The 13,304-nt window shown below is 32.6% G+C and overlaps 2 protein-coding genes across 2 annotated transcripts; both read right to left on the minus strand.

Annotated features, from left to right (window-relative positions):
* On the minus strand, positions 3,702-4,442 carry LOC18602037. Its single transcript, XM_018119058.1, has one exon. It carries the CDS (start codon positions 4,440-4,442, stop codon positions 3,702-3,704), a length of 741 nt encoding a protein of 246 aa, XP_017974547.1.
* LOC18602038 lies at positions 8,049-10,357 on the minus strand. Its single transcript, XM_007033180.2, has 2 exons — positions 8,895-10,357; positions 8,049-8,282 (listed from the first exon to the last, which is right to left on the minus strand). The coding sequence occupies exon 1, from the start codon at positions 9,934-9,936 to the stop codon at positions 9,169-9,171; it is 768 nt and encodes a 255-aa protein (XP_007033242.2). The 5' UTR covers positions 9,937-10,357; the 3' UTR covers positions 8,049-8,282; positions 8,895-9,168.

The following is a 13,304-nucleotide window of genomic DNA, read 5'->3' on the forward strand; positions in this document are numbered from 1 at the left end:
TATATGGATGACATGATTATAACTTCTCATGATAAGACTTGTATTGTAGAATTTACATATACATACATTAAAAGTTGCCCCAACAGATAATTGAAGGTCTAATTGTTTGCCACATGATATGGCCAATTGAGTCTTTGGACATGCTTGCTCTTTTTGAAAAAGTGAAGGTTTTTTTTTTTTTTTTAATTTTTGTGTTTTTGAGCCCATGCCATTTCCGTCTTCTCCTAATGCCATGTTTTCAAAATTTTCTTCTCTTCATTGGAGTGTTCTCTTGCTTTCTCTCTTGGATAGAGGAAAAATTTGGAGAAAGAATACAAGTATGGGGTGAGAAAAGAGGAGAGATCAAGCATGAGAGAGAGTTAAGGGTATGAACAAAGAGAACAGAAATAAATACAAATTTAAATTTGTGATTTTTTAATTGATTGAACATATTAGATAGAGATAAACCGTCTTCTCTCTTATTTTTCTCTTTTATTTTTCATCTTATTTCCCTGCCCATTGTTTTACCTTTTAATTATTTATTTTATTTATTTAGTTTTAATTTATGCTTTAATTCAAATTTATGAAATTAGTTTAAAAAATGATAAGAATAAAAAAAATAATTATTTTAATTGGGGAGCACAGATTCAAACCTGTTCTCTAAACAAGAAGATCGTGTACTAACCAATAAACCAAATGCTCAACTGCATAAGAATAAAAAAATAATTAATTGAAAATTAATTCCATAATTTTTTGTTTATTCAATTTTTATTACTTTCATAATTAAACCAATGAGTCAAATGTTAAAGTCGTTGAAATGTTAGTCACTTATCATGTATTTTATATGTTCCTAAGTTGTATAGTGCAGTCTACATTCACAACTCTTAAAATGGATTATCACTTAAACAATTATGCAACTTTTAACCTTTTCTATATACATTACAATTGACAAATAACTTTATGATTGTTTATGTAAAGTGAATACTTTATGATTATTGAAATGTAGATATATTTAAACAAACATTATTTTACTTATATCACACGAGTGAGTCGCATGGACATATTCTAGTTACAATAATATCTGAGTCAACAATTTGAAATGAAGGATCTTGGCTCTCTTAGTTTTTTTTTTTAGGACTTGAAGTCTTTTTAATATAACTCTAATGGCTGCTACCTCTCTCAAGCTAAGTATGCATATGACTTGCATTCTCGAGTTGGTATTACCGACGACAAGATTGTCTTCAGTCCCTTGGAATTTAATGCTAAACTTATTCACATGGACAGTACTCTTCTTCGTAATCTTACTTTATATCGCCAACTGTTTGAGGAGTTCGCTTTATCTCATAGCGACTTCACTTGATAATACTCATGGCCTTTGTTTAGTCAACCAATTTATGACTGCTCCTCGTTCATCTCATTTTCAAGCTACCTTTCATATTATTTGTTATATCAAAAGCACACTCTTTCATGGACTTCATTTTCTATCTGATTATATTCTGATTTTGACTAGACAAGTGATCCTATAAATTATCATTCCACCACTAGTTGCTGTTTCTCTTTGGATGATTCTCTCATTTCTTGATGAAACAAGAATCAAATTGTAACTACCGGCTTTAATATTTAGCCTAAATATTGTGCTCTCGTGGATGGTACTTCAGAGTTACTTTAACTTTGTCAATTGTTGAAGGATATGGATATCGTCCAATCTTCTGTCATTGTCTTTCACTATGATTATTACGATGCTATCCAGATTACTCACAATGGTGTGTTTCATAAACGCACAAAATATACTGAAATTGATTATTGTTTTGTGTGTCATTATGTGACCGAATGGACTCTTCATCTGACTTTTATATTCTCTTTAAATCAAACAAAAACCTCATCTTTCTAGCTGATTTTAAAAATTAGTTTTACAAACTAAGATAACATCTACCATACCCCCTTAAGTTTGAAGGGGCTTTTACGTAATTATTGTAATTATACAAAATTATAAACTAAATCAGTAAAATTACGATATTATTGGATTATGAAACAATTATGACAATGTTACACGTACAAGCTCATTAGTCTCTTCGTGAAATATACAATTTAAAATATAAAATTTCTCTTCTATTCATGGAAAGATTTTGAAAATTTTAAATTGAAATAGAATTCTTTTAAATGTAGATTTCATCTAACTTCACATTGATTTTTATTTATTTGTTTTTTTTAGTTTCTTCTACAAGATGAAATAATTATGTCATATATATTTAGAATTATTCTTTTATTTTTGTGTTTGTGCGTGTAATATTGAGGGGGGAAAAAAAGATTGAAAGAGAATGTACTAGTTTTAGCCATTTTCCTCAATCATTTCGAGAAATTCAGAAGAAATTGACAAGGCGGTAATATAGAGCTTCGTAATGATGGGACCAGTCAATGCACCAGACCGGCAGACCCACGTTGCACCAAAAAGGAAGAACAATACATTAAAATCATAAATGAGGGAGGGGAAGGAGACAACTGAATCCTGTAATGTTCAGTGGTGATGCTCCTACCATCAATCTCACAATAATTAAGCATGCCATGGAAATATTCTATGCTTAGGTATATTAACTCCAAGTAAAAGATATTACAAACAAATTATATATCCAAATGAAGATGAAGATGAAAATGAAAGAGAAGATGCATAAGGTATTGTAGTAAATGTAGTTTGTCTTTATATTCATATTATCCAAAAAATAATTGGCTTCTTTTGACTTTTTAAGCAATACAAACTCTATTGCTTTCAATTGGGCTAGGTCCAGTGATTTTTTTTTTTTTTTTATGTATGTATTCTTTTATTGATTCTCTACCTATATATATCATTTTATTAGTTACATTTTCCATTTTTAATGGTGAATACTATAAACTTCACATAAGAAAATCTTCCTAACTTATACCCTGTAACGAGGAGCCTTGATCATAAAGGAGTTTGAGAATGACGCAATAATCCATTAATCAACATTGGTTATCACTAAAAAATGATTGAAATGTATGAATATGTTGACTCCAAAATGAGAAAAATTAAATCATTTAGTTTGTTTATGTATGAAGAGTTTTAATTTGCTCCATACATTAATCACACAAGTAACTGTAGCATTGACTCTTGTTCAATCATAGTTGGGCGGTTAGCAACCTCTTACCTCTAGTCATAGCCATAGACATAATTAGTAGTATATATTAGCAAGAAAGGGGCACACTTAATCATAGATTCATCTCATTACCACTTTTCACAGTCTAATCATTTGTGATTCAAATGTGCAGCTGATTACAAACAAGACCAAAGCCATCCCATGTTTTTTTACTAAAACCAAAATAAAACAATATTTTCTTTTCTTGGGACACCATGTGAACCAACTAAAAAGCAGGTATCAGGTAACAGAGAAAAGGAACCAGAAATTGTAAGTACGAAAATTATACCACATGAGTCAGCCTTTAGAAGGTCAAAAGTTGGAAAAAACGCAGAACAGAATGGAGCAGCATTACAGCAAACAAGGTTAACATTTTGTGCTTGGAAGCCTTTGGCAATGTCAGCATTAGTTCTTGATCCTACTTTAGCCCGACCTTTACATCTCTGATTCTCTGCCACCCCTGTCTCCTAGGCTTTGATTCTATCTTTAAAAAAAATGACAAAACCCAAAGCTCTGCACTTAAGAGAAGAAATTCTATTTGCTTTCCCATGTCTCATAAAACTGTTTGCTTAGTTACTTCCTCTTATCTTTGCCAGAAGGGAAGACTGAACTTAGACAAAAGATATCCACCAAGGGAACATTCAGAACAGGATTGATTGTCACACCATTGCCGTGGGATCCATAAGTAAAACTCTTCTTCAAAGGAGACTTTTGGTTACTAGTTGAAGACTGCAGACATGGCAAAGACTTCTCCTTCTGATTGTTCTGCCTGTGATTACCAATACCATGAGGTCCATGACCATCTTTCAAAACTGGCCCTGGTTTCACCTTTGGAGCTGACCCTGTTGAACTACTTCCTGATAAAAGTTTTGATGGACATAGCCTCCGCTTATATCCGCTGACAAAATTCAAACTACTGCTCCTCTTGAACTGCCGAAATGACTTGGAACTTTGATTCTGATCATTTGGTTCTTTAGTTGCAACCTCGATATCGTTTGAGCTAGCATTTCTAGCTTGAGGTTGGGGTTTGTGGGATGTTGGCTGTTGCTGATCTTGTTTAGATGGGGAAATGTTTTTCTTGATTTGAATTGGAAGGATTTTACCATTGGAGAAGAGCTCATCTGCTGATGAATAACATTCTTGATCAATACTATTGATTCGAACATCGAACTCGAAGTCAATGCTCGAATTCAAGGGCAAGGAAGTTGATCGGAGAGGGCAGTACTGTTGCATTGGAGAAATTGTTGATGAACCGAAATCATGAGAAAACGAGATTCTTGGAATGGTTTCCGCAGGACAAAACTCAATAGTCATTGCCTATTCTGCAAGAGAAAATCTGAAACGTCTTTGAATGGAAAAAATGGTTTCATAGTGGAAAGAGCAACATCAAAATCCAATCAAAAACAGAAAGGAAGAGCCAAAGTCAAAAGAAAGTTGCATGGAAGATTAAATTTTAGGAAAATTGGAAGTTGGAAAAGTTTTTACTTCTGGAAGGTTTGAAACCCTTAAAGTGGCAAGTCTTGGAGAAAATTAAAATGAAGGAAGCGTCAAATGACTCTATAACCATGGCTGCAACGTGACAACAGCAAAGCAAAAGTATCCTTATTTAGAAGGTTGAAATTGGAGATCCCCACAATTGGCTTCAACAAATATCTAAGATTTGTTAACTTTTTGGAGCTTATTTATGGAGATGTGTGAAGAGACTCGGTCTTGGGTTGACTAAAGGTGCCCAATTCCTCCTTGCAATAACAAAGTTCCAATTCTTTGTTGGTTTTGACTTTTGATTGGGTCTTTGCTTGGGAATTTCTTAGGTAATTTTTTAAATACCACCTTAAAACTAATACTATTTAATATTTATCACATGATTAGTTGAGTTGGCAAAGAACAGAGTCTCCACTCCAAATGCAGCCTTTTACATAAATAAACAAGTTGCCTTTTAACAATTTGGTCTGCAATAGAATTTATTTATTTATTTGGTATGGACAAGAGCATATAATAACCACAGAATGAATTACTTCCTTGTAGGTTGACCCAAGTTTAGGGGCCAATATCTCTCCATCTCATTGATTAATGTCTCCATCTCATGTTTAGATGCTGCAGTAAAATTTTACAACATTAAAAGCATTTCAAAATACTTAAAACATTTACCCTTTATTACCAATTATGTTCTTTTCAAAATAAATTAAAATATTATTTTTTCCAATTCAAATATATTTTAATAGGCTTTGTCCACGACAGGCTTTTTGGGTAATGATTTAGTACACAAACGATATTATTAAAAAAGTTTTGATAGAAAAAAAAATTAGATCAAAACATTAATGTAAAAGTAATTTTTATTGTTTTTAATATCGAAATAGGGTTTATAGGCAGATATGAGTAAGTTCTTTAAAAAAGGGTTTGGGCCTGGCTTAAACAGATTCAAACTCAGCCCATTTACAAGTCTACTCTCATCTGGGCTATCACGCCAATAATTTCAGCTTCAAATGCAAAATTTAAAATAGTAAAGGCATACATATATGACTTTTTTTAATAGAAAGTCAAAAATTTGAGATTTAAATATTTAAAATTACTTTTCAATATTTTCAATACAATACAATTAACATTAACCAATTATAATTTTAATCCACTTTTCATTGTCCTAGGCAGCACATTGAAGTAGTTAACATTAATATTTGCTCACCTCATAACAACATCAAATGTCGAATTGGGCATAATAAAGGTTATAGGTTATTTAAATTGACCAATTTTGGCTGTCTAATTAATCACCTATGTTTCTATTATAACAATTTAGCTACTCCCAAACATTACATTAATTACTCTATTAAAAATTATGAACAAGTTCTGTATTTATGTTTAAGATAATGATATGATAATAATATATCAGATCAACGTTACATTAATGTCTCTCAAGTCATTTCTTCTCTTTCGATTTCTAGAGCTCTCTTTTGTGGCACAAACAAGAGCTTGTAGTGATAAATAAAACATCGACAAGAAGTCGAGAAAACTTTTCCATGTAATTGTTTAATTAGCAACAAAGTCCTTGTCTGATTGAATTGAGTTCCATTAATCAGCAATCTCATTGGTAGAAATAAAAACTTTTTGGAGGTGTCATTATCATATGTGGGAAAGTTTTATGCTATAATTTGAAAATCCTGTTCAAACATAATTATACTTTCATGTGAGTTCCAATTGTTAATGTCGATTTCCGATGCTGTGCATGATTGTACTGCAAGGCTAATTAGGCATGCTAATCTAGCTTCGATGATACTTTCTATGACAACTACATGGCAAATCAAAGATTTTTGTCGGCTAAGGATGTTGATGTTAGATTTTGTTTATGTGGAAGGAAGATGTTTAATCTACTGTGTGGGGGGGGAAAATTTAAGAATGATACTGAACTTTGTTAGTATACTGACCACAAAAATTTGAATGGCATGATATATAGCATCTTCAACTATTCTCTTATCTGTTTTTATATGTTAATTTGGGGCAAAATTTTTATATAATGACTAATTATCAAACTAAAAATTCTGTTTTACTATTCCGAATTCGATGCCTTTTGTGTCTCAATCAGCTGATGATCAACGGAACAAGCTTATTCAGCTCTAGCTATTGATGTTTGTGTTGCAGAAACTAATCTTACAACAAGAAGAGGCAGATGCCTACAGCTAGAGCTGGTAGATGACTTAACTTGAGACTATGCATGTTGGCGATCACCAGAAGTTTAAAACACTCAAAAGCCTTGATCATACATGTTCCATTCCATCAACTTATGGGGTTTTGGCATACTAGTCAAGTTTTAATCTGCGTAACACCTTGTTTCCTTCCATCAGGCAGTTATGTTTCAATTGAATTAAGGTTCTTCTGCTGCCTAGACAGCATATGATACAAGCTTCTCCTTCAAGTTCAATGTCATCGGCATAGTACTGACCAAGCGAAGAAGTTCTCAGTTTAGTGCTAATTAGTAACACTGGTATTTGAGGTTCAAGTATATATTGAACAATGTTGGATACTGGTCAATTCACCAAGACAGGTTTTGTCACTAATTAACTTTAAAGCAGAGTTGTTTATAACATAAATGCTTGATTCCAAGACCAATTTATATCCCTTGTCTCCTTCAGAAAATTGCATCACGAATAAGCTGAAAACGAGCAGTATAATAATCATGATCTAATTATTTTCCTGCTACCTGAAACATGGTTCATTACTAGGGAGTTTCAGATTTTCCCCCCAACACTATCGATACATAGTTGAATTCATGTAAGGCTAATTGTACATTGCAAGTGAATGGTTGCAGTGGGGCTTACCATAATAAAGCTGGCTACAATGGAAGGCACATATTGTCGATTAGTTCTGTTTCCTTTATCTTTCTTACCAAGAAATTATGTTGAGCGCAGTTTAGCTGGCAAAGTTTTATTTTCTCACCAACCAAACAAGCGGGCCATCAATTTAGTCAGTTTTACGGTTCAATCAAGCTTCAAAATTTGCAGACCACTCAACATACAAGTTAGAAATACCTAAATACCTCTCATGGTGTCCGATGAAACTGAAAAGCTTATCAATTATTATATCATAAGGTGACAAAGGCCAATCAAAAGTAATGCCACCTAACCAAAGGCAAGCTTAGGTGTACCTATCAGTATGTCTTTTGGTTTCTTAGAACTAGAAAGCTGAAACAAAAATTTACAGAACACCAGATTGTGACAAACGTTCCCAGAGAACCATGCATTGATCAATGATTTGATTTGCCAAGACCAATGCCTAATATTGCTGTATTTTGATTTCCATGACTGGATAGATGAACTGATGGAAAAGAGCTATTCATGACTGAAAAAGCTACATAACACTATAATTTTCAAAGGAATCCAGATACAAACATTATCCATTTGACAATTATAATCAAAAGTAGAATTATTCCTCTAGAAAAATGAAGCACCCTTTTTATATTATGCTCAAAATTTGCTGGATACACAGCCATTTCAAAGCCCTGAAACACTAATGAAATCAATGGTGCATGAATCATGTGTGAACTAGAATCTAGAAGAATAAGAAAAGTACAACAAATAGAGTACAATTCATGGCATCTTTTTTGCTTCAGAGTATCTCTGGCAGTCTCCCTGTTAACTCTCTATTAGCTTGATCAAGTATTCAAATCTGCATATTACGAAAACTATGGTAAAAGAGTAGATCCATCTTATTTGCAACTAAGCATAAAAATCCCATTATTCCAGTTATCTTTCTTAGATCATAGCAACCGTATAATGACTTTGAAGAGGTGGAAAATATTGAGGCGAACTCAAGTCCAGTTCTATTAAGCTTTGATGCTAAAAACATCTTTTACGATTATATTGAAATTTGGAGTACTTCTTTTTGGAATTGTATTCGGATAACTAGCTCAAGCCATAGCAGGATGCAAGCTCCACTTCTCTTACAGGGTGAAACATGACTTGTGTGTGCCAACGGAAAGTAAGCAGTAAATGAGAGTATATAACTGTTATTCTTTAGATTCATCTTGATGAATTAACTAATTACAGCAACTAGTTTTCTCACAATCTCCCAATCCAAACAAGAACAATCAGAAACCAACCGAATTATATTTTCTCCGAACACCAAAAATCAAGTAAGATTCCGGAATATCATCACCAGCAAACTTAAAACGTACTATATACAGAAAGAAAATGAGGTTTGCAGAGCAAATACCAGTGGGAAGTGAAAGAGAAAAAAAAACAGAAAACAGCATGTGACAACCGTGGAAGCAGTGGTTACCTGTCATTTTGTTTTTCCAAAGCATGTGCCATTGAATTATATCTTTCCCCCTGGCCCTCCATCCATTGACATTTCTATCTTCTTTTGTCTTCTTAAGAGCAATGTCTTTTCTTCTTTGTTTTTTTTTTGGCTATCCATACTACATTCAGTTCTTCTACTCACATGGCAATCAACAAACAGAAATGGAAATAGGAAAAAGATAAAAACAAGAAAACACCAATCCAACAAATCTTCAAGTTGGAAAAAAGTAATCATGATTAGAGTGAATTATCAATTATTTCTTCCTGTGGTTCTTATCTTTGCCAGTGAAGAAGATTGAACCTAAACCAAACATATTGCCAGAAGGAACATTCAGGACAGGGTTAACTTGAACAGCATTACCATAAGGCTTATAACTCTTCCTCAACGGAGGCTTCTGATAACTTGTTGAAGGCTTATAGGAGGAATTAGTAGCATGTTTCTGTGCATTCTGCTTATGGTGATGGGAATCTTTCGAAATCGAAGCTTGTTTAACATTTGGTGTAGAGCCTGTTGAATTGCTTCTTGACAAAAGTGGCAAGGGACACAAGCTTCTACCATACCCACTTCCACAATTCAAGCTGCTACTCCTCTTGAAACGCCAAAACGACTTGGAACTTTGCTTCTCATCTACTTCATCCCCTGTTTTGTCCCGCGTAATCTTGTTCTCTTTGGAGCTTTCTTTCTTCGAAGTCTCGTTAATGTTAGCATCGTCATGAACAGAATTTGATCGTGGCAATGGCAGTGGGGCTGTAGATTGATCAATTTGTTTCGATGGGACGTTCTTTTTCTTGATCTCAGTGGGAAGGATTTTTCCATCAGAGAAAAGCTCATCAGCTGATGATGATTGTAGGTCCAAGCTTTCACGGACACAGAAATCGAAATCAATGCTTGAATTTAAGCCTGAAGATTTTGATCTAAGAGGGCGTTGCTCAACAGGCACAACATCAAAATGACAAAGGTCATGAGAAAACGAAATCCTTGGACTCATACCAGAATTCTCTGAGCAAAGTTCTACAGCCATTTTCTTGGAAACTTTTGCAATTAAGCAAACAAGAAAATCATGCAAACCCACAAAAATCTTGGTAAGCTATAACAGAAGAAATCAGAAAAAAAAAATTTTTGCATTAAAACATTGTAATTAAGGGGTCAAAGAAAGCGACAAAAGGGGCATAAAATAAGCACCCCAGAATGCAAAAATGAAGCACGTCTGCCAAGATGTAGAATATAAGGAAATGAGAAAATGAACAAGTGAGAATTGAAGGAGTCAGCGAGTGGCGAAGATAAAAGACCACAACAAGAGACGTGAAGAGAGTTTTAAGCAGCGAAAGCCGGCCTTCAGCCTTCTCCCTCAGAGGCGTTAGTTAAAAAGGAAGAATAATCCGCTGCTACTGTGATTCTGGTAGACATGTTTTTTTTTTTTCTAGGTGACGTGGAACGGTGGAAGGGGTTTACCAACAAATCATATTCTACATTTTCCTGTTGTTTTTTTTTTCATAGATAAATAAGTAGCCTCGGGAATTGTGACCGCCTGTGTTGCAAAAAATAAATGATAAAAAAGTTTTTAAAAAATATTTTATCTTAATTATGGCTTGGATTATATCGTTGTCCAACCCATAAGATGAAATATTATGATATGCTATATGCTTTGGCCCAAGAATATCAAGAGTGTTAGATTGAAATTTTTGGTTTAGGTTTGGCCAGAGGTTGTATAAAGGCATGATGTTTACAAAAAAAAGTTTTAAATTATTTTAAAAAATAAATAAAATTTTATTATTTTATTATATTTAATTAAATTTTTATATTTTTATTTTTAATCAAATAAGTTTTTATTATTAATATTTAATTAAAATATTATTTATTATTTTATATCACGAAGTGTTGACATGATATTAACATAAAAGGTAAAAATGTCATATTATCATATTATTATGTTACGTTATCATACATTATAACATGTCAGCATGTCACTTCAACATCATATAACATAAAATAACAAGTACTATTTTAACTAATAATAGTTAGTTAACTCTTAGTTAATTTATTTGATTTAGAACAAAAGTATAAGCATTTGATTAAACATAATTAAAAAATAAAATTTTATTTAAAAATTTTTAAATAATATAAAAAAATTTTAAAATATTATACTAAAGCTTGTGATTGATTCTTGAAAATATTTAGTGAATAGGCAAGGTAGTGAAAGTAAATTAATCATATTTTGTGAAGTATATATACTACTACAAATTCTTGTGATTTCTATGTTATTCTTTCCCTCTTTTATTTATTGTTATTTAACTTATTTTTACTAATTTGAGGCTTAATTTTCCAATTTTTATTGTAAAAATCAAGTCCACCTTTCCCCCTGGATTGCACTTTCTCTTTTGGTAATAAATAGTAAAAGAAGTATTTGCATGTAGTAGAAGTTTAATATCAATAAATACATAAAATTAACACTGTATACGTAACTGTTTCAAATTTGTCATTGATCCTTAACTCCATAAAATTTCTAAGACAAGTATAAATTGTTGAATGTCTTTTCTTTTATTGTAATTATTTAACTGATGTGGGAATGTTTTAACATTTTTCCTACAAATTAAATGCACAAATCAAAATTTAGATTGTTCAAAATTGTTCCTAGCTACTTCCATTGAGATTAGTACTATAGTGGATCCCAAATCCGTAGTTTGAACAAAATTTGGTGCAATAAAGTCATGCAAGTGGTGGATGGATGGCTCCCACTCTCTTTTCACATCCATGCATCTCCCTATGTAAGTTCGATCATCTAATCAATCTAATTGGGGGAGAAAAAAAACCCAACTAATTTATTTATTGATAAATCAAGTGAAATATTGCAATAAATAAACAATTAATTATATAAGTTATAATATAATTTGACTACTACTTTAAGCTGTGATCGACCTATTAATGATGGGTGGGTGTACTAATTTATCAATATAATGTCAAAGTTGGAAAATCGAATGGGTGATGAGTAAATAAAATTGGTGAGTGTACAATAACGACTACAAAATGGGGAAAAAGGGGTAATTTCACCTACTTGCAAATAATTAATAGTTGATAAAAAAGAGTTCATTATAAGGAAAGATGAGTAGAAGAGAAGGAGAACAATATATGGTGCACAAGGTGTTTGATGCATAAAAAGGTGACTTCCTGCACATATATCTTGAAGAAGTATACTTGTATAGTTGTATGGAAGAAAAGCTGTGAACTTACGTTTGGGGGTTGAAAGTGATAATCAAATTAATCAGACCTAGAACTTTGGAAATAGGTTAGGACACCAAGCTAGTTTGTAAGCTCATATTGAAGTGCTTCAAGCTTTGGAAGTGGTCCTCATCATCAAGTTGTCACATTGAAATTAAAACTTTACTTATTAATGGGAACAACAGAAGTTTGAATTTTGGACTGCTAGTCTACTACTCATCAAACTCTTATTCCACTACTGATCTGTTGGCTCTACAATCACTGGCCTTTAACTTGTAGTGAAGAATGATTCTTTTTGTTGTGAGTATGTCTTGAATTTATTTAATTACTTTCAAGCCTAAGAGCCCTTTCTATGAAGGCAAGTAGGCGAGTGAAGGTGAAAAGGTACAACCCCAGTAATTCAAATATTATAAGTTTGATATAATAATACTAATTATTCTTTATCCTACACCAATCTATTATGCAAAATCTTTGATTCCATTGGTCGATCTCTCCTAAAGATTATTAATTCTTCTTCTATAAGTTAGTTTTTCAAACTAGGTAGGTCAATATGTATATATATATATCTAGAGTAGGTAGTTTTTTTTATAAAAAAAATTATTACTTTTTGTAAGATGGATTACATGATTAATTTGAGCATAAACAGAGATGCAAAACTATATTTAATCAATTTACCTTTTTCTTTTCAATAATACGCTATTGCATGTGGATAATCTTAGATTTCCTTTTAGCCTGACTATTAGTCTCCCTTTAAGTCAGCCTAGCATCCATGGACACACCTCTTTTCTTTATTTCTTTTATACAAAGGATTGATAGCCCCAGCTACATGTAATATGAGAAATTGGGAATGCTAGGTGATCATCCGAATGAAGTAGCCAAGGGGTCCGACCTGCTTCGTTCTAAATTTTTCTTTTACTTTATCATTTATTACATTCATCTCTTCTCTGTCTTTGGCCACTTGCCATGTGAGAAAACACCAAAAGAGGGAACTGCAAGAATCTGAAACTTTATCCCACGTGGAAATTTGGTACTCAAAGATAACACACCTTGTGTTTTTGTCCTTGTGATTTGGACTGACATGATGAGAAATGAGATGGGAGGCAAATTTACGTAAAAATAAAGCTGCAACAAAATGGAGGGTAAGATAAATCTTGCAACCTCAGATTCCCCATC

This window comes from Theobroma cacao, chromosome 4 (assembly GCF_000208745.1).
Source record: "Theobroma cacao cultivar B97-61/B2 chromosome 4, Criollo_cocoa_genome_V2, whole genome shotgun sequence".
NCBI lineage: Eukaryota > Viridiplantae > Streptophyta > Magnoliopsida > Malvales > Malvaceae > Theobroma > Theobroma cacao.

What these genes read in the sequence shown, in the direction of transcription:
- LOC18602038 (XM_007033180.2), bottom strand. Translation starts at nt 9,936, where the DNA reads ATGGCTGTAGAACTTTGCTCAGAGAATTCTGGTATGAGTCCAAGGATT.
- LOC18602037 (XM_018119058.1), bottom strand. Translation starts at nt 4,442, where the DNA reads ATGACTATTGAGTTTTGTCCTGCGGAAACCATTCCAAGAATCTCGTTT.